Here is a 22,305-nt window from a genome sequence, read left to right as displayed (position 1 = left end):
CCTACTGTAGGACCCATTAATTTTGTATTAATATTCTAACCTTTTGATAATTTAATACTAAATAATACCTTCTGATAATTGAATACTAAATTACTTTATATAACTAAGTAGTGAAGGATGTGACTGATATTTTTAATGAATTAAGTATGTACTATATATATATATATATATATATATATATATATATATATATATATATATATATATATATATATATATATGTACCAGGGATTGATCTTCTTGACATTTGCAATACATAAAATGTCGCGATTCAATGAGATAATTGTTGCACCTCTCCAATAAAACTCATTTCTTTCTTTTACTTTCCGCCATTAGGTCTCTCTCAGGCCGGATTGTGGGCGGCGTGTGGTGGTTCTTCACCCTCATCATCATCTCGTCGTACACAGCCAACCTGGCTGCCTTCTTGACGGTGGAGAGGATGGTCTCTCCTATCGAGAGCGCCGAAGATCTGGCAAAGCAGACGGAGATAGCGTACGGCACTCTGGACTCCGGTTCCACCAAAGAGTTTTTCAGGGTGAGTGCTTCCTCACATACGAAGCGCTTCTGGAACTCTTTTGACACGAATGCGAAATTTATGCGGCGCCGCTGCGGCGTGCAACCTTGAGCTATCGGGCCTGTCAGCACAAAGTGTGATAACAACATCCAAGACTGAGGTGATAAAAGGAGGAGGCTAATCAAGCGCCCGCATCAGCCTGAAACTCAGAGGGGTCAGCTCGTGAAATATAATTAGTTAGCTGGCCGTGGCTGGCAAATTGGACATGATGAAGAAGAGTTCTAGAGGTCAATTTGGGCCATCTGAAGAAGACTTCGGATGGGCTGGAGCAATATGTCCGTCGGCTAAATGGACCAGAAGGGCAATTAAATTGTAAATGAGCAAAAACCCGAATCTACATTAGCCTCTAAAAGCAGACGGCACGGTCACTCCAAAATGGCTCTCGCCAGCGTTTCTTTTCAGAAACGACGTTCATTCATGTTTCCCCTGTTGACGGCAACATCATTTCTCAAATCTTTTGAATGGAGCGCAATGAAAGGAGGACATAATGAAACAGCCTTCTGACTGCTCAAAAGAAAATATTCATTTTTCTCTCATAAAGGACAACTTACTTTTGTGTAAAACACTAAAAGGACATTCGGGAAAGGGTGTTTCTCACAAAGAACATGCTTGGCAAAAAAAAAAAAAAAAAAAAACATGCACGGGATGTGAATGAGGCACTTCCCGATGGCTGCTTTCATTCCAGACGCCGCACCGGTACACGCTGTATTTTTATATCTAAAAGATGACGGATGCCAATTATAGATTAGGTTTCCCAACCTGACACAGCGAGGCTCTCGGAACATCTGAGAAGTGGTCGCCGAGTGACGGTTTTCCCAGCTCGCGCCGAATGGGTGTCCTACTTACAACCCGGCGTTCAAACAGAAAATGACATGTGTGAACTGCTATTCTGAGTGACTTTTAATTAAAGCTGCAGAGGCTTGACATGAGGGGGAAAAAATACTCTCTGAATTAATGAGATCCATACGGCATCAGCCAGCTGGAAACAGTGTCTCAAACTCATCGTACCATGCCAAGTCTATGAGATCCCGCGCTTGAATTTTTGATGATTTCACCTGTCTCGCGCGGAAACGTTTTCTGACAAGTTGCGGTAGCTCGCACACAGTTGTATGTAAGATGCCCAAACAAAAAGATGAAGAGAACTTGTGTTTATATTCACAAAGGGATCGAGTCAATCTCCCCAAATCCTTCAACTACCGTAAATAAAACCGACAGGAATATCTGGTCCAGCCGCCTCGAGCGTCTAAAACGGGGGTGTCAAACGTTATTGCCCGTATCGCGAAACTATTTCTACCAATTACCGTTTACCCCCCCCCCCCCCCCAAAAAAAAAAAAGTTTGATTTTGTGTCATTTAGTGAAAACAAACAATTATGCAAATTCTTAGAGTCTTAGAGTATGGGATTCCATTTGTTGTTTTTTTTTCCTGTCCACATGGGAGCAAGAAATTTGCTTGAGTCACCTGAACCAGCTTTGTATCACATTGCTTGCTTGATTTGTATTTTAAAACGCACCTCAAAAATGGAAGCCGGGGCATAATAGCGGCTTGAATGATATATTGAAGCCGGTGCTTAATTATGTGAAAAACTAGGAAGAGCCCATCAGAGACCCTTCATGCAGCTCATTTAACAGCGTGACCATGAAAAGAGGATAATGACTGACGTGAATAAGCCCCAAGCCGAATTTTACATTACCGTCTCAACGGCGAAAGCCGTGAATCTTACTCTAGCGCAGGTGTGATGAAGACGGAACAACAGCTTGTGCGCAGTCACCAATGCGTTTTCTTTTTTTCTTTCTTTTGCTAAGCATAAAAATCAATTTCACGTCTCAGCTATTGTGACGCAGACATTCCAGCTTCTGCATGGTCCAACCCAAGCTTTAATGAGTAGGATTTTCTAAGCGGGGCGGACCTGCTTCTGGCCAGAGTTGCATGAAGAGGAGACAATTTATTCCAGGAATCCGCAGGCTGCTCTGCAATCGCGTCGGCGCTTTGTAACACAACTCCCTGAGCCCTTGTCACGTTGTGTTTCAGGAGAGTATTGACTGATGGGGCTTCTATAAAGATTACAGCTTGTTTGCATATAAGAGGGAGCTATCAAAAGTAATGATAGATGACGGTGAGATAGGCGTAGCCTCTGGCGAAGATTTGCCCTTAGAGAGCATCGCTTCAGGGACAAACTTCAAAGAAGTGTCAGACGGAGTCCCGGACGACGCAAGACACCAGTATATGCCACTCCGAGTCTCAACTTTTATTTCTTGAGACAAAGGTAGCCGGTTGAGTGAATATTGAGTGAAATCGTCGGTATGACTGCAAGAAAATGAAAGTGTAGACATTTTGATGGGGTGGTTTTGACGGGTGAACTTAGTTAGCTGGACGTGCAGTCGATGCAAATCGCAATGCCGTGGAAAGAAAGGTAATACAAACACACACACACACACAAATGGCCTGCGATCCAGAGTCTAAAGCAGTTTTCAGTGATTTACTCCCTTTTTCAGCCACGTTCCCCTAATAATGTCAAAGCCAATTTTATGGGGGAACAAAACAAACAAACAAAAAAACGGAGCTACATTTGCTACATTTGTAGTGGTATGCTTGTTTATTCTTTTCTGCAACTCCAGAGGACGGATTATGTAAGATCATCTATTTTATTTCTTGCTTGTCTGCTGAAAAATCGCATCAGTAGTAATGATCATGTCCAGCCATATAAAACTCACCATATTTCTTTTTTCTACTTAGAAGGTGCACCGGAATATAAGGTGCATTCACAATGAACCGGTATATTTTGGAACATTTCCATATATATGGCTCACTGTAAGGCACAAGAAAAAAAAAATGGCACTACATTTGCAGTGGTATGTTTAAGTGCATTTTCAGCCACTCCAGAAGATGGATTGTATATCATCATCTATTGTATTTCTGACTCGTCTTCCGGAAAATTGCATCACTAATGATAATGTTCATCCATATACTGTAAAACATATCGTAGTATTAGTTTATAAATCCACCGGATTATAAACCGCAGTCTCAATGAAAATGTAAATTTGGGGAAATTTCCAATCATAGCGGGATATAAGGCGCAAGGAAAAAAATAATTGCACTACCTTTGTCGACGTATGTTTAGGTGTACCTATTCTTTTCCTCCAATCCAGATGTTGGATTTTATATCACCATCTGTTTTCTTTCTGGCTCGTCTGGAATAAAATTGTATCTCAAATGATAATGTTCAACCGTATAAAACGTATTACCGTATTTTTCGGCCTACAAGGTGCATCAGGTTATAATGCGCAGTCTCAATATGCAGGTATATTTGGGGGAATTTTCCATATGTAGGACAAAACGAGATATAAGGCAGAAGTAAAAAAACAACCAAAAAACATGTAGTGCATATTAGTCAAACTTTATTCCACCTCAGTTTGACATCAATACATAAGGTGTATCTGATACACTGTCAATTTTTGTCAAAGGTAAAGTATTTTAAGCGCACCTTATAGTCTGAAAATTATGGTTACAATATAAAGGCATTGACCGTTATAACATATCTTTGCAATAAGTTGCTTCCTGTTCAAATAAGTGCCCTGTTAATTTTAAAAGAAAAAATGTACTGTTCATTTCGCGGCATTAAAAATACCCATAGAAACCCTGTTAAAATCTTGTGCCACCTGGAGTGCCTTCACATAATTGTATTTCGCAGACAATCATAATTCTTCTACACGATAAGGAAATGCATGTGTGAGGTGAAAACACGTCCACTATCAATCCAACATTCTGAAACACCTTCAAATTCCAATGATCTCAAACACATTAAAAAGTCCAGAAAATCAAGCTAATAAATCTTGAAAATGAACAGCTGTGAACTAAAAAGGCATTCCAAATCATGAAGCATCATTCACAGCATTAAGCTGAGTTAGAAAATACCAAGATGTGCAAAACTACTAACGGCGCCTACTTTGAAGGACCAATATTACGGAACATTGTTTTAATGAATGATTTTTAACCAAAAAATGCCATGAGTATTTCTTCATATCAAAGACTTCGATCTTAATTCACAGTTATTACAATTTTAATTAGAGATTGTTTCCAATGGTGGCGACATATGAATTCTGCCTAGCAGAGTAGATACAAATGTAGACAGTATTGTGTTTTAATGGAGAAAGTTTTCCCCTCTTATAATGTCTTACAACACTGTCATGAATCACTGTTTACTCCAAAATTACTCCCGCTGCACACAGAGAGGCATTTTTTTGGCAGCAATTAGGTTACCACATCATCCTAAAACGGAATGCCGTTTGCGGCTTGTTACTTGTGTCCCCAAGTTGGCTAAATAATGCATTCGTGAATAGGATGAATAAGAAAACAATAGCGAAGACGTGCCGGCTCGTATCTGCTTTGGGTCAAAACATGTTTTTTTTTTTGGCGGGGGGTGTTCTGCAGCAGGAGAAAACCAAAATAAACTTGCATAATTTGATGCACTTAAAAAAAAAAAGGCAACACTTCTAAATATGTCCCAGTGACTTCCTTATCAAAGTATTTTGCTGTTTCAAGATAAGATATGATGTACTATTGCATGATACAATATGCTGATACAATGAGCTAAGATATGGTGTATAATATGAGCTCTGATATGACATATGACAGAGATATGATACGTGATGAAATATGATAGATGACATGGAATATATGATAAGAGATGACATGATGAGATATGACAAATGAGATCAAATGTAAATATTATCAAAATATAATATAATCAAAATATATATTAAATGAGATGAGGTGTTATGAGATATGACATATTATATGGCACATTTGATATTTGATATGACATATGATGAAATATGATAGATATGAGATATGAAAACTGATGTGATATGAAAAATGAGATAAAATGTAATATATATCAAATGATGTGAGATATGTTATGAGGTTACATGATGTGGGATATATGATATTTGATATAACATATGATGAAATACGATAGATATGAGATATGAAAAATTATGTGATGAAAAATGACATTATATAAATATGATATGATACTATGGCATATATGGTATGAGATGACATGAGATACTATATGAGAACTGAGATGAAATGCAATTCATATGAAATGAGATGAGATGTTATGACACATGACATGATATGGCGTATATGATATTTGCTATGACATATGATGTATAAGATATGAAAGGCGAAAGATCTGATAGAAAATTATCTATAATGTGATATAAATGGTAAGAGACATAAGACGTTATGATGAGATATGGCATGTTATATCGTAAATATGCAGATGAGCAATAATAACAAGAGATGTATGATATATAATATGGCATATCATATGAAGAAATATGAGATATGTGGTTGATTTGATATGAGATGATCCATTATATATGTTGAGATGATATATGATATATAAGACATGAGGTATGTCATAGTGTAGATGATATGAGATTATGTGCATGAGATCTATGTGGTAGATTAGATATGTGAACGATGTATATAATATGAGGTATATGTGATATGATATGTGTGATATGATATCGGCTTGCAACCACTGTTAAATTGCGCAGTATTTTTCAGCATGGGAATACACAATTATGGAATATAAGTGTGGAGCATACATTACAGAGTGTAAATGTGGAATTTGGACAAGATCATTGGGTATTCTCCTTGTACGGTTTGATTCCCCTTTGAGACTTGAGTTGCCGTGCAATCAGCCTATTTAGATTTTGGTAGCGCCGCTTTCCCCGCTTTGATATTGATGAATCGACTTCATAAAGCAGTGAGACAGCACACTCTGTCGTCACTAATCAATGGGCAAATCCATTCTTTTCCCTTCATTTGAAGCGGCGTCGGATGACTTTTGGGGGTCTTTGGGGAAACGGACCGCTAAACCGGCGCCCTTCCCATGCTTTTTGACACATGTAAATTGGAGGCGCATGGAACCAGATTGTCAGCAAAAACATCACATCCATCCTGCCATCCATCATATTTGCATTAAGCCACACTAGCCAAAGTCCCGACTTGAAGCATTTTCATCTTTGCGGGGGAACATTCATCACGCGGGCTTCTTTCATTTGCGTTATGCTGCTGTCTGGTCTCATGCTCACCCTTGGCTTGACGCTCTATGACAAATGCCCACAAACAAATTGTATATTGCATTCAGACGCTAAAGCGCTCTCCTCGGGTCAAGGTTAATGCATTTGTTTATTAATAGAGATGCATTAGAGATGAATATGTTGTTGCTTTTCGGAACGCTGATGAGTCTGGTCTGGATGGCACACGGCGACAAAGCTCAGTGTGCATGCTAAATCGTTCCGCTTTATGTTATATTGAACTTCATTACCTGTGATTTACAGAGCCAATTTTTTCCACGCAAGGGCTAATGACATTTTAACCCGGGTCAAAAGAACCATTATCATCAGGATTGCTTTTTTTATTTTTTATTTTTCGTCCGGGTCTTTTATCAGATTATGTATTTTCTACTGCATAACGCTAAGTATTTGTATATTGGATTAGGAAGTAGAGTAACAACACAAAGCTGGCCAATAAAAGTAACGACAAAGGAGAAATCTGGACGAGGGAACTTGCAAATACCTAACGCCAATATTTTCATGTTTTTTTTTTTGTTTTGTTTTAATTCCCTAAAACTCATCAGTCTAGAAAAAGAGTGTCATAATGTGTATCTGAAATGTTTTAAACAAAAAGTGTACACTATCCATATTACAAGGTATATGAAAATGTTGATTGTTTTGGGCTTTTTTTTTTTTCTGTGGTTAGTTTTGTTTCATTTTGAGTTAAGTTCAGTTATGCTGAATTATTGTTTGGAGAATGTATTTAATATATATATTTTTTGAATGTTTCAATTTCGATGTACTTTCTTTTAGGATCAGTTTCGCTTTGATTAGCGTATGGATTATTTGTCAAGTGCAAGATATTATGGTCACTAAGTATTGTGCCAATAATTAAACTATGATTTTAAAATGACTGACATGTTGATGTCACGCCACACTAAAAAAGTGCTAACTTCACAATACATACTAAAGTACTAAGAAAAAAAAAGCTTTGAATAGCAACAGAAAAAGACAAACAAAAGGCTTGTTATAATTCAACTTTGTTGTAATTAGTTTTATAAAGGTAATATGAGTTTGTTAGTTTCCATTTGTAAATCAATAGTTTTTAATATTATTCCATCATCCAAACTGTTCGCAATGTTAGTTTTGTTAAGCACGACAATCTTACTGCGCACCAATCATTTCGGTATCCCAAAATGCTCCGACATTATCGATTATATCTATCCGGAAAGTGCGGCACATATATTTTTGAACCGAATAAGTGAGCAGCACACCCGATAATGTATTCCCATTCAGGAAACTTGCTATGTTCCAGCATCTGTTCAAAGTGTGTAACGCCTCATGCCAAAATAAATCCAGCACCATTGAATAATTTAATTGATGCTTATTATAGATAGTGCTCGACTCACCCAGATTTTGCCGGCTGGCTAATCCTGACCCAAGGCGCTTGGAATATGCTCATCTGAGTAAGTCTGTGATGGGCTGCCTGGTGAATGAGTAACCAGCTTTCTCCTACGCTCGCATTACTCCTTCCGCAGTCAGGATGTTACAGAGATTGGCAAATTCAATCGCTACTGTCAAAAAAGGGTTTGCATCATAGGCAGTCGGGTTAACTAAAATAGCAACAAGACATGGAGGTCTTTGATCGGGGGAATGGATTTTGTAAATTCTTGCGCTTTGTGATCCCACTTAAATCCAACAGCAGGTTTTTTTGGGAAGTATTTCAAGATATCCCAGCGGGTTTCAAAGGATGTCTTTGAATACTTCGCGCCGTTTTCAATCGAGTGATCATGAAGCTCAAAACGCTACGAAATCCATTAAAGCCCGCGAATGATTTTTGTGTTTCTGAAGCCCGTTCTTCTCCTGTGTTCTTTTCAGCGATCCAAAATAGCCGTGTATGAGAAGATGTGGTCGTACATGAAATCGGCCGAACCCTCCGTGTTTGTTAAGACCACACCCGATGGCGTGGCCCGGGTACGAAAGTCAAAGGGCAAGTTCGCCTTTCTCCTGGAATCCACCATGAACGAGTACATAGAGCAACGGAAGCCCTGCGACACCATGAAAGTGGGCGGGAACCTGGACTCCAAAGGCTACGGCGTGGCCACGCCCAAAGGCTCAGCATTAAGGTGGGTGGAATAATATAACAATATCCTCCATGTTGTTATAGTATTCCACCTACCCTGATGTCCCCTGTTGTCATTCTCTTCTCATCCTCCCCTTGTTTTTTTACGGACGCAGAGGTAACGGTAGTATGCTTTGCAATGCACTCGGATACAAAGGTTTTATGCCGTCATTGTCTTTCAAAGGTTTTTTTGTGCTCCGTTTGTTATCGGAGGTGGGCATTCCATCAGTAGACCCGAGGTCGGTCCATCCGGCGCCGACTGACGCTCAATTTGCCGGCGAGTGTCGGCAAGCCGAAAAACCGAATCGCCGACGGGAGCGGATTTTCGGCCGGCGCGGGGATCCTCACTAACTGGCTCGGTATCGATGGACCTTCTCAGTCCGTCATTGACGGACTCACGTTTCACTGACGACTGAAGGAAGGAGTTGCAGTAGGGAGAAATAGGTACACATAAACAGGAGATGAAATCAAATAAATACCAACAAACGTACCGATAAAAAGAGGTTTATGGCTAGTTGAAGAAAAAAAAAATCAAAAGAGTAAAAAACAAAACTAAACAAAAAAAAAAAGCTTCCAGAGTAAGAGTGTGGCCACTTGCTTGTCTTAGAATTTTCAACGATGACAGAGTGGAAGATTAATGAAGACGGACTGGCTAATCGTCCTAAAATAGTTGCGACAAACTGTTACTTGGCGGTCACACGCGACATTTAAAATAATAATGACGGAGTGACGATTATGGTTTTGGCTCAAATGAAATAATAATGCAATGACGGTAATGGATAGGTGGAACGACAGACATTTACTCCTGAAATCATTCAGGTAAAAATAAATAAATAAATAAAAGTTTGATTATCTCAGACTTGACTCAGATTCCTTAGCGTTTGACTCAGACTTTTCTTTGCGCTCTCAAATGTTTTTAGTGAGTAGAACAGAAGTCTAGTATGCTTTCATTCTTTTCAAATAAACTTGAAATAAATTAAGTTTCTTCAGATGATCAAAATAGCCATTTTATTGGTTAACCTGACCTCAAATGTGAACGTTTTCTTTCAGTGATTTCAGCCAACAGCAAGGTTTCGGTTTCACGAAACATGGACGAGTGGCGTTCGACACACCGTCTTTGAAAATACAACCCAAATAGGAAGAGCCATGCATATTCTGCAAGAGATTTTGCAGACATGGCACCGTGTCGGACTTTTATGGTCTTAAAAATAGTGTTTTTCTGCCTAAAGGTTTACTCTGGCCTTGGACTCCGACCTTTTGATTTTAACTTGACTTGGACTATACAAAGGTAGGTTCGACCCGGGCCCTGCAGCGAGACCGCTGGGAATGACGAAAATCTCGTGTACATTGAGCTAAGCATAACGACGACGAGATGACAGACGGGTGACGATTTTAAAATAGCTTTGACAAACTGTGATGGATGAAGGAAGCGCGGTTAACCCTTGTGCAGTATTTTGACCATTTTTTCTTCGACATCATTCTTGCAGTATTTTAGCCAACTGATAACTAAGCGGTGGTTGCATGGTCAAATTTGACAGCTCCATAGTGTCTTCTTTTAACGCTTTCCCTACGATGTGAAACGGCCTCGACTTAAAGAGCGAAGGATCGGACAGAATATCGCACAAGTGTTCAAATAAGCGCGATGGAGCGCCGGGAGTTTTAGTCTGACTAAGGACGGACGGGCAAAATTTACCGGCGCGCCCACCTCCGGTTGTTATTTCACTCAAATCCGAGTAAAGCTAAGACTCATTTCATGTCCCCCTCTGTCTTCCTGTTGCTCTTCCCCTCTCCTCCATCTCTCCTTCCGTCCTACCTGACTGTTGTGTTGTCACTTTTAATTTAACGGTTCAATGGTTTTTCAATTTAGCCTTTTAAAAGCTGTGCTGTCACTTGTGACAAATGTTAATTGCATGATGTTTGTTGTTGTTACTTCTCTTCTCAATGACAAGTGTCCCCATCCCGCACACTTCAGTTCTAAGCTACGTAACCCCTCTTGCCACCTTTTCCAAGATTTAACACTGTCTTTACCTTAAGTGAGCCTCTCTTATCTCTCCGTATTCCTGAAATTCTTAAACCGCAATTTGTCCTTTCCCAGAACATTCTGATGAACAGATTCTTTGCGTAAGCCCCTGCTACAGCGGTAGCCTCTCTACCCCGACCTATCATAATGCTTGGTACACCCATTACTTTGCATTAGATTTCTCACGGACCTGTGCATTTTCTTACAAGTTATGTTTTATCGTTTCAAGAAATGCTGTTAACCTGGCAGTTTTAAAACTGAATGAGCAAGGCCTCTTGGACAAATTGAAAAACAAATGGTGGTACGACAAGGGAGAGTGCGGCAGCGGGGGAGGTGACTCCAAGGTCAGCCTCGATGTCACCACAATCGGGTACTACAGTGCAGAGTAATCGGCAAGGCTGTTATAGCAACCCGACCAGAACCGGACCAAATGTCCGACTCGGGCAACCTGCTGCTGCCCTGCGGCGCGTCGCGTCGCCGAATTGACTGATGGTCTGACCGGATGGTTTAACGGCTCAGCTCAAACAAAGGAGCCCTGCTTAGCAAACACCAGATTAGTGACAACAGGTGGACAGGGATCCGTTTATGACCTGAGAAAGCTGCCCCGCAGTTATGAAAGTTTGGCGGCCTTTACTCATGCTTGCACAACTGTGCAGCAGCTCATCTCATGCGATCTAGCTTTTCGGGAGCGAAATTCGTCATCTGATTTAACGTCGAGTGAAGTCAATTCTTCAGCACTTTTTTTTTTTTTTTGTCAACATTGAGACTATTTTCAAATCATGACAATAGCATTCACTAAATGTGGTCCGAAGCCGATGGGGTCGATCGAAAAGATTTCACGGAGGCCATCAGCAAAGCAAGGGGAACAGCGGCGTCTTGAGGGGACTAAGCATTGCACACTGCAACGTGAGAATTCTAATTACAGTTTCCAGGCTGGAGATTTGTTTTTAATGGCTCATCTGATAAAATACCTTGAGTCCGATTCCACTATTGAGCTCATTAATAACCTGCCGTTGACCCTTTTGATCACACCCTCCCCTCTTCTTCTGTGGCTAAATGATGAATGATTTTCCCATTATGGAAGCTAATGGCGCACGTGTTAAGCCTCGCTCAACCATGACAACTAAGTATAACATTACTCAGATGATGTGCAATTGTAAAGTGCTATTTTCACTGCATTACATATGAGACAGCTATATTATAGTCTTTACATTCACAGATCAATGTAAAGACAAATGCTGCTGTCACCCCAAATAGGATGATATAGGCCAGGTAATTGGTTAGATTATACGTAGCCTGCAAACCTCGGTAAAATACAGCTGTGTTATTACACCTTGACGTTATTTGTCATGAATTGGCCTTGACCACAATTAGTACTTAGCCAGGAGTCGATCTGTCTTGAAGACGGTGGCTATGCTTTTTACCGTGCCCGGACCACAGAAATGATATGTCAATGGAAAGTCAATTGAGAAGTGTTGTCACGGAGACCACGCTCATTCCCGATTTACAGATGCCCCACTATGTATAGGGATGATTGCAATTTTGGAAAAGAGCTATTTCAAAACAGTGCACTGTGCAAGGGTGGTGACCTCATTGCTTTTGGACAAAACTTAGGCGGTACAGTGTACTTTTTGCAAGCCAAATCGTTACCGTGCTCCTGCAGAGCTTCCTGATGAGCTCATCATATGAATCAGGTGCAGCGGAGGAGGGTCACACTGAAAAAATGCTGGATAGGTGCCCTCTAGGACCGGATCTTGTGACCCCTGATTTATAGTAAGTGGCAGGGATTTACAGTGAAATACGTAACCAAAGACACCCACCTGTATTCTCTATTTTGTTGTGAGAAATGGAACAAAAGCGAAAAGTCCAGACCAGTGATTGCAATGTCTAAGCAGGCATGTTTTACGTCTGCCTTTTTTCTTTTTTTCTTTTTTAAATTCTGGGCATAAAATCACAGTCCCAAAGTAGACTTTAAGTCTTCAAACACAATGTGTGACTTGAATGTGCTTAATTTTCATGAAAATTAGCATAACACGATCCGCTGGTTGGACGGCACTGAAGATAAGTACCTTTCTACTCAAACTACTTTCTTTCTGCACACTTTGAAGCCTCTAGGTGGTAGGCAATGATTAAGCTGTACCATGTTATGTTTTTTGATTGAACTGTTGAAATTTCATGCAGGGGATGTCATTCTCTTCCAAAATTACCTCATGTATTAATGAACAAATGTGCGATCGAAATGATTGTGACTGGCCTAATATATATATATATATATATATATATATATATATATATATATATATATATATATATATATATATATATATATATATATATATAAATTGGTATATTTACACTCATTCACATTAATAAGGTGTGTAATACATTAAGAGGTCGAGAAATTCACAAAAGTGAAAGTGATTCTGAACCACAAAGAAGCGCCAGTCATATCGTTAAGTTGAGAAAATACAAAGACATGCAAAGTTGCTATCGAGCGAGAGCTACCTCAGGGGTGTCCAAACCTGGTCCTGGAAGGCTGGCAGCCTTACATGTTTTTCAGGTTTCTTTCCCCGACACACCTGATTCACATCATCAATTCATCAGCACCATCGCAGCAATAGCCTGAAAAATGAATAAACGCTGAATTGGAGGGTCTTTGCAAACTTTTAAATAATTTGCAATGTGTGTAAAATGAAGCAAATATTTGCTTGAAAATATTGTTTGTTACTTTGATTTGTTTATTCATAGGATCTTTCGTGAACCAAAGACTGACTATAATGGCAAAACACATATCAGGACACTATAATTTGAACTCTATGGACTTGTCTACACACAACTGGGGCTTTTTATATCTGGATAATTCTCCCACCTTCGTGCTGAAAAAACGTTCCTTCCGAATAGGTCTGTTTATTAAGAAAAAAAAAAATGCTGCTTCTGTCTTTTAACATCACTGACATCTTTGATGAGACCTCGAGTAGAGTGATGACATAAATGCCAGATTTATGATTGCTACATGCAAACGCGGATCTAGAGAATTTGGCAAATCTCCATTCAGGTCGGTGTTTTTGAGACCTTAGGTTAAAAAAAACAAACACACACACACACACAGGGCACGTATAGCAGATAGAGCAAACATTTGCCACCCATTTGCAACTGGCTACGTGTAGACTATGCCTATAATAGAACCAATTTTCATGTTTTACATTACTGTCCACCATAAAATTATTCCTGACTTTTCCTTCGCCATCGTTTGCACAGGGAAGGCGCCTGTTACGACTGGGCCGAATAACATTGTGTTAAGAGGTTGTTTCTTTTCGATAATGCTCCTCAAACAAAAGATGTGGAAAAGGTCACTATAAGATAAATGGAGGTTCTTGCATAGTAATCATGCGGAACAGCTTCGGTAGGGCAGGAAATGCGCATAATGGGTCCCCAAGCAGCACCATAAGTCAAAGGCAAAGCATAGATTAAATATGCTCCTCCTAAGGTTCCCTCCTGAGTCACATTTTTGCGCTATTTGCATTGCTAATGCTGATTTGTCGCTAAGCTCATTAAGACACTTTTTTGTTACTGAGAGTATACTCAGGAGCCATTATGCCATCGTTGATTTTTTTTTTTTTAAATACTCAGGTATGTACTCTGTGTTTGCTTGCCGGGTTGTTTAGCTTTTTCAAGAGTCATCAGAGAGGCCCGATTAAGTGTGGCCCGGAGCGCCGACTTCATCGCCGTACGTTGGTTGCATCATGCTAACAGCTCCCACACATATGCACACACGCGTTTTTATACACACACTTGGTTCTTGCCCTTGAGCAAAAAAACAGGGCAGCGGAGATTGAATTTGAGGCATAGAGCATGTTAAAGGGTAATTGCGTTGTTAATCAATGTCTCCACAAGCCAAAAACGATGCTCGTGTCATCAAAAAATGTTTTCGCGGGATTGTCTCGGAGGCATACGGTGGCGTAATCTTTTCTCCATCCCCTCGGGGGACATTGTTCCGGTAGGGAGTAGTCGTGTCACTTATTTATCGATGCGGCATTTTTGTCTTCCTTTCAATTTGCTTTTCATGTTTCAGAGGGGAGACGGAGCGGAACCACGAATGAGCCATGTTCGGATGGATTCATACAAATGTCGTGTCAACGACATAATACAATGCAGATATTCATTTGGTGCTACAACAGTTCACTGCTATTAGCTGCTATTAGCTGTAATACAAGTAATAACATAATGCGGTGAAGATACAGGCGGAGTCACCTCATATGCTCCTCCTGTTTGTTATTATTTTTGGCATATTGTTGAGCATCATTGGGAAATGAGAGAAAAGATGCCTAAAGATACGTAGATACAACTACTCCCACATTTTGCCTTCACCACCCAAAGTATGTCCCTTCCCTTTTTGTGGTTTTCATTACAGCTTTCCACTTTGAAGACCTGTCATCCAAAAAAACAAAAATATCACCCTAAAAAGCAGAACATGGATATGGGAGTCAATAATTTTAATGCTGAATATAGGATGAAGTGTTGCAGGATTTTCAGAAGTTCTTTAATACAGTCAAAAGTTTGAAAACAAGACTTGTGTTCAGTGCAGTCTTTTTTATTATATAGTTAATACTCAATTATAGATAAGGAATAAAAATGAAAACAGAATAATTAACATATTTGCACACCCATCTTAGTATGATGTGGATATGCTTATGATGCAGATATGCTTTATGAGCTGAATCTTTTTTCAGTTCACAGCTGTGCATTTTCAAGAGTAAAGTTTGGCTTTAAACATTTTAGCATTCATTTTCTCAATCAGCTTTATGATGTGGATGATGCTCGGATGTGGATATACTTCACGAGCTGAAATAACTCAGTTCACAGCTGTGCATTTTCAAGACTTAATGTTAGCTAGATAGAGCTTAGTATTTTCTCTGTTCATTTTAATGTTTTCGCGCTGTATGATGCGAATATGCTTTAGGAACTGAAATAACTCAGTTCCCGTCTACATCTCAATTTTCATTGCACATCTTAGTATTTTGTCAAAGATCTTGATAATGTGGAAGGAGCTAATGATGTGAATATTGCATTATGATTATTTCAAGAATTGATAGCTTGAATGTTTTGACTTGATAATGACAGCGAGAATATTGGAGTTGCAGTTTGATGGCATTTCCAAACGTTTGACTGGTTCAGAATATAACAGGTTGTTTTTTTTTTGTTTTGATGTGTTTTTTTCAATAATCATCAAAGTAAGTTAATATACAGTATCAGTCTCCAGGGGCAAATTCAATATACTCTTCCATTGACACACATTCCTAAATGGATCCGAAATTATGGCTTGCAGTTTGGTTATGATAGATTCAACAGAGAATCTCAGATAAGGGGATTTCTTTCTTATATTTAGAAAAATTAAGCATACTGTTTAGGTACATCAATTCAGTTTCGACGCCTACGGTTCTCGTTAACAGAATGAAAGCGATCTTCCGCACGGTGTCTGTTAAAAGCGACCATTAGGGTGTTTGTTAAGACAAAGCTCCTTTTGAACTGATCTTGTTGCACCCTGTTCAGAAACGCCCCCCCCAAATCATCCCTAGGAGAGACTGGCAGATCGTACTTTGTGTACCTGCCCGTCGCCACGGTAACAGCGTCTGCCGATTACTCAAAGCGATATGGGTAGGTCCTGGCTGTGTAGGTAAGGGTTTATAAAGGTGCTAGGTAGAATGCCTGCTCTCTGTCATGTTGCCGTGGCCAGGAACCCTGCTTTATCGCTTTGTAAAATATGTAAGTAGTAAACAAGTTGAATAACATAAAATAACATAATATAATGTTATTTATGTTATTTCCCACGTGAAGAACTCCTGTAAACCTTGCAGTATTGAAACTCAGTGAACAAGGCATCTTAGACAAGCTGAAAAACAAATGGTGGTACGATAAGGGTGAATGTGGAACCAAGGACTCTGGAAGTAAGGTCAGTCGCTGCAGGTCTTTTGTACTGATTCCAAATTGCATTTTGACGTACTGTTCATATGCAAAGATAAAGCTCTCTCAACATTAGTAGCTCACATTGTGTTAATTTGCTGCACATAATGGACTGCCGCTAACTGTAATACGGTTTGCGGCTCTACAGGGCACTCGTTCCCCCTTTTTTTTTGCCATAGAACATATTTTTCTTTACATTTTATGAAATGTGAACCTGTAATGATAATCCAGCGGGGAAATGACCATAGAGTGCCTTACAATTTCAATTGAACCACAGCAAATTGTTGACAAATGCTACTTTATGCTCATTCTCACTTCATGACACTTTTGACCATTATGCTGTTGTTTCTATTTACCAAACTGTTAATGAAAATTTGATTTATTTGCGTTATTACTACTTTGCTAAACTGCTGCGTCTATTAGATTTGTTGGCCTCTTGCGGTGTGATGAATGGCCAAAGCCTCCTGAAATTAAACAACTGACAAATGCACCTCCTTGCGATTAAAGAGAGGCCCGGTTTGAATGCCGCAAGGAGTCAGCGAATGTAATACACTCGATATTTAACCCTCTGAGAATCCGTTTAAAGATCGTTAGAGAGCCGCTTGATCCATCCGTGCTCAAGGGGTTAAAGAGCAAATAGTAAAACTCTAATGAACAAATTTTTAATGAATAAGTTCGGTAAGTAAACGGCAGCAAAATGGTGTGATTTGATCATCTTTTTTGACTGTACTGTATGACGATGTTGCCTTAAGAGTTATACGTCCATGTCGCTAAGGAGACAGGGAGGCTTAAAGCGACGCTGACCAGCTTCCTAATATGGTCAAAAGCAGATTTAGACTGTAGAAGTAAAGAAGAGAAGCATTCACCATCAACTTCTTTCCTTTTCAGGGAAAGTCTGAGATTCTTAGCTTTGAGGAAAATCAGTTAGCTTGAACAGACTATCTAGGGTTGTTGCTAGTAGCTGTTAGCTTTAATAATCCGTTAACAGTTATCAGATTTATTGGTCAGGCTGAATGTTGTTCTGATGCACTGGCGCCACTTGGAAATGCTTAACTATAATCTTGACTTTCCCGCAGGACAAGACAAGCGCTCTCAGCCTAAGCAATGTGGCTGGAGTCTTCTATATTCTGGTTGGAGGGCTGGGGTTAGCCATGATGGTGGCCCTGATAGAGTTCTGTTATAAGTCACGGCAAGAAACCAAACGGCTGAAATTGGCCAAGAGCGCTCACAATTTTAAGCCAACTCCCCCAACCAACACCCAGAACTTTGCCACATACAGGGAAGGCTACAATGTATATGGAACAGAGAGCGTTAAGATCTAGAGGTACGTCACAACTCTTTACCGTCCTCGACGCGCTGAGCGTTGAATCGTTAAGCTCGCTGTCGACTAAATTATTCAGACGCGTGCGTTGCTGGCGTTTGTGGAGTTGTTTTCAGATGTCATGTTGAAGATTTCAAACATAAAGCAAAACAAGGGTTGGTTATTCCTCGTAACCTACAATCTTGTGGAGCTAGCGGAACTCCCGACATCGGAGGCTAAATGATTTACAGTTGTGCCACTTCGAACCGTGCGCAGTTTGCGCAAAATTATTTGTGGTACACTTTGTGGTACTCTTAACAAAAACTGTCTCTTTAACATATTCACGGCCATTATTGGCTAGAGACGTTCATTTAACTTGGCTGTCAGTGAATCAGTTAGCTAATGGAAAGAGATAGAATCTGTTTTAGCATTAAACGCTCACCATCATACGGGGACTGAACCAATACAAAATAAGGATGTTCTATACCACTTTTTACAGATTGGTACCAGTAGTTACCAATACCAATACTGAGGACTGGTAAGACTTATACGTTCAACGAACAAAATGTCTCCCAAAAAACAATGAAAAGATTTAGCATTTTTTCTTCAAAATTTAATAGATTTAACAGACATTTTATATACTTTTTGCATTTCAAGTTTTTTATCATAAAACTGATTAAAAAAAAAGAGTGATGACAAAAACAAGTATTAGCTGTCGTTGCAAAAACTGACACCTTGAAATAAGGCCTCATGGTCTGATACGATACTTGTTATTGGTACTCACCATTCCCTAATACTAAATAATATCTCCGATTCTCAATCTGCAGTTTCTACAACATTCTATTCTATCCTATTCTGTCCTATTCTATTCTTCAGCGACTCAAAGTATTTTAAACTCGGAACTATTTATTGTATGACATTCCCCAAACATTTACAAAGAAACTTCCAAATTAGGAGATACTTTACATATTCATCTCAAACATTCCAATATAAACTCGTATTGGAACAGAACATTGAACAGAAATGAGATTCTCTAGTCGCATATTAAAAAGCCCGTTGCCAGCAGTGCATATGGGGTACAGATGGAGCAAACCCCATTCTAACGTATGATCTTTGGGGTTTCTACATGTAGCTAATGATTCTCGTGTGTGAGCCTTGTCAGTATTGTGACGTGTTAATTATTAATTAGACATATTGACTCCAGCAGCAGCAGTCACAATAAACAGCTCCCGTTGAGACTTGCGATAACGTGAGCCCGCTGCACATACGCTGTTAAATCCACACTTTCAACTGTTAGTTTTGCTTTTAATTGGGCTATTTACACATTTGGTCCAGTCAAACACGGATGAGCGCCAGAGCCCCGCAAATGTTTTGTTTAACCCAAGCGCCTCGCTCAGATCGCTCGCAGTGAGCCGTCAAGAGGACACTTGAGCTTTTACCGTGATTGCTGCTTTTCAGTCTCGATATTATCAAGAGTTAAGATCTGGAAGCTAAAGTATAATGAAGCCCATTGAGATAAGACGTAAATGTGTGCTGATAATTGGATAACAGGCAGCTCTTTATACTGATTTTTTTTCTTTGTCGTAATTGCAAACACAGCCGAAGGCCACTAAAATTCTGCATCTTCATAATATTTTGTTCACTTGTCTGCATCCGTGCGTCCTAGACATATAATTTTCGACAGGGACGCATACTTTCGAATCAGCTTGTATCCAGCGTTGTTTTTTGACATCAAAATATTAATCATCGACCATTTACTCTTTTATAAACCTATCCACTTAGGGTGATTTTTTACAACTTCGTCCGCCATGTTTGTTTTGTTCAGGGCACGTTGTCTCATTTTTATCCAATTCTCACTGTCGTTAGTGGAAAAAGCGCTGTCTTTAGGCTCCAAACAACATCAACTTGGCGAATTTTTTTTTTTTTTTAGTATTAGTGACAAGTCAAATAATAAACAATCAGGTAACAATGACCCAGAAAGTGAAAAATGAAACGCTTTGGAAGATCGAGAAGAAGAACAAAACTGTCACGTTGAAGCTAAACAAACAAACACTCAAAGTAGAAGCATACTATTCTACCAAAATGGACTAAGTTTTCTCAGTGGTTGCGATATGATGAAGATGATGGATGATGTGTAAGTTCATTCTATTATTTTAATCAATTTTACTGTGAAATGTGTTCATATCTGTTGCTGGTTTTTGCTCACGCAGTTTGAACCTTAGACTTGCTTTGTCCTTTTTATTGTGCAATTTTTGGAATTCCTAACATTTCAGTCGTGACCCATACTTTTTTAGTATTGTGAGTCCCAGGGACCCAACAGTTTCCAGAGGTAAAATGAGCGCGGCATGTACGATCTGTATCTCGCTCGGATGATATATTAGCGCTCGCGAGATATTCCATTGGTCGTGTTTGCACAAGTGGCGTATGATCTGTGTGTTTACTCACTGTGATTCCCCTGCAAGATGATCTGACGATCATACAAAGTCATTCCCTTTTTCATATTTGCTTTTGCTCTGTATCCCGATACAGGTTTAGCAAATGTTTCCATCGTCCCGTACAAATGTGATTAAATATCTCTGAAAGGACAAGGATTACGAGAATGGAGCCAAATCCTTTTTGGGCCGGATTCTGGTGGTATGATAATCTGCAGTGACGACACGACTGGACCGGTCATGGGAAGAGCCGATTTCCCTCCTCTCAGTGCCTTATGGAAAGTCCAATCAATGCAACGCATTCTCAACGATATTGCTTTTTTTTTTTTTTGCTTGAAACTCACACAAAAGACGAGAATGGAGGCTCGGTGGGATAGTCTTATATATACAGTACATATAGAATACACGTAACGTGAGAGAATCAAAGCCATCGTTTTGCAACCCGAAGCACATTTCCAAGTGCCAAAAAGATGACGGGGATCTAATTGGTTTGGTGTCAACGCAGATTACTCCTCATTCTCCTGCTGCCAGATTTTCACGTCATACGTATTCAAATGTGTTCTTTCTATCTTGTCGCCGACGACTACACTATTAGCTTTTGTACTAACCTTGCCCCTCCCACTTTTAATCGATTCATCTTCCTGAAATACCATTTGAAAGCGTTCCGAGTGTGTTGTTTGTACTTTTTTGGTGCTGCTGACACACGCCACAGAAGCAGGTCATGACTCGCACTTCCAATACTGCCAAGTGTGTATGTGTGTGTGCTATTCTTAAAATGTGTGTGTGAAATATTGCCCCCCCCCCCCCCACACACACATTCTCTGTGATGGAAGTAGAACTAATACAATTCAAGCTAAGTCAACTGTAGATGAACTGCTGAATCTAAATGATACTTAAAGGCTTTCAAACTGTAATATGTGGACTATCGTACCATTTTCTTTGCACATAAGGACATTTGAAAAACGAACTGTGCTTTTCACTTTGGGTTCCTTTCAAGAGCATTACATTGTTTGGTGATTTCGCATTGTAAAATAAAATAATAATAATAATAGAAAAAAAAAAGAAAAGGTTGCACCAGGGCGGTTCTGCAAGCTTAGCACATGTCCATATTGCTGTAACAATTACTTTCCCCAAAAAAAGGCTGTGATTCCATAGGATTTTTAGGAAGAGAATTACAAATCACCAGAAACTGTGGGCAAATAGTTTTATATGTAAAAAAAAAAAAAAAGATAATGTGAAGAAAACAAATGAAATGTGTTTAGATGAACACAAACTATTTATATTACTTGATGAAAGGTTGTTTTCGTTTTCTTTTTTTTTTTGCATGTGATGCTTGATAAGCCCTACAACTCACGAAATGACCTTAGATTAGAAACTCAGACCTGTTTCTATTTGTTTTTTTAATTTGCTCAATCAGTTCCACCTTTTTTCTTTTTTGTAAAGCTCACCTTTCTGGGAGATCACCAGGCATTGTAGTGGGTACAAAAGAGCAAAGAGATGCATGCAGAATTTACTGAACCTCATTAGTGAGGCAATGTACAGAGAATTTTAATACATTTTGTAAATAAAATGTACAGAAAGGTTTTTCTTGTGTGTGAGTGTTCATGTCATGAAGCAACATGTCAACATCAAAGTGGAGCCGGACAATTTACGTCCCTACATGTGTCCACAAATGTAATCAAATAAAATATCCTGGAAAAACAAATGCATCACAAATGGGCCGAGCCACTGCTTTGGTAAATTTGATTAAAAATCGAATCGTTTTATTCTTAAAGGACAAAATATAACAAAAAATGCCATTTAGAGATAAGTGTTTCGGCCCTAAA

General features: G+C 39.4%; 1 protein-coding gene and 1 long non-coding RNA gene across 8 annotated transcripts in view; one reads left to right on the top strand and one right to left on the bottom strand.

The window, feature by feature from the left end:
- The window catches only part of LOC148414004 (glutamate receptor 3-like), a 117,110-nt gene extending 95,047 nt beyond the window's left edge, over positions 1–22,063 (top strand). The window contains exons 12-16 of one of the 4 annotated variants that reach the window (XR_015867576.1): positions 337–535; positions 8,523–8,770; positions 11,016–11,130; positions 16,622–16,736; positions 17,824–17,972. Coding sequence is in view for 2 of the 4 variants with exons in the window: in XM_088431101.1 (XP_088287227.1) it covers positions 337–535; positions 8,523–8,770; positions 16,622–16,736; positions 17,824–18,069 (808 nt within the window). In the remaining 2 variants the exon portion in view is untranslated. Of the gene's footprint in view, positions 1–336; positions 536–8,522; positions 8,771–11,015; positions 11,131–14,858; positions 16,737–17,823; positions 18,072–20,576 lie in introns of those variants that run through there. The other 3 variants (XM_088431101.1, XM_088431100.1, XR_015867577.1) reach the window with 3 other exon arrangements.
- The window catches only part of LOC148414001 (uncharacterized), a 163,837-nt gene that overhangs the window by 75,780 nt on the left and 65,752 nt on the right, over positions 1–22,305 (bottom strand). For all 4 annotated transcript variants that reach the window (XR_015867579.1, XR_015867580.1, XR_015867578.1 and 1 more), the window contains one exon: positions 13,292–13,408. This is a non-coding gene — a long non-coding RNA (uncharacterized LOC148414001). The remainder of the gene's footprint in view (positions 1–13,291; positions 13,409–22,305) is intronic.

This window comes from Hippichthys cyanospilos, chromosome 13 (assembly GCF_059441005.1).
Source record: "Hippichthys cyanospilos isolate Australia breed blue-spotted pipefish chromosome 13, RoL_Hcya_1.0, whole genome shotgun sequence".
Lineage (NCBI taxonomy): Eukaryota > Metazoa > Chordata > Actinopteri > Syngnathiformes > Syngnathidae > Hippichthys > Hippichthys cyanospilos.
The sequence above is the reverse complement of the archived record's forward strand: the minus strand, read 5'-3'. Positions and strand labels throughout refer to the sequence as shown.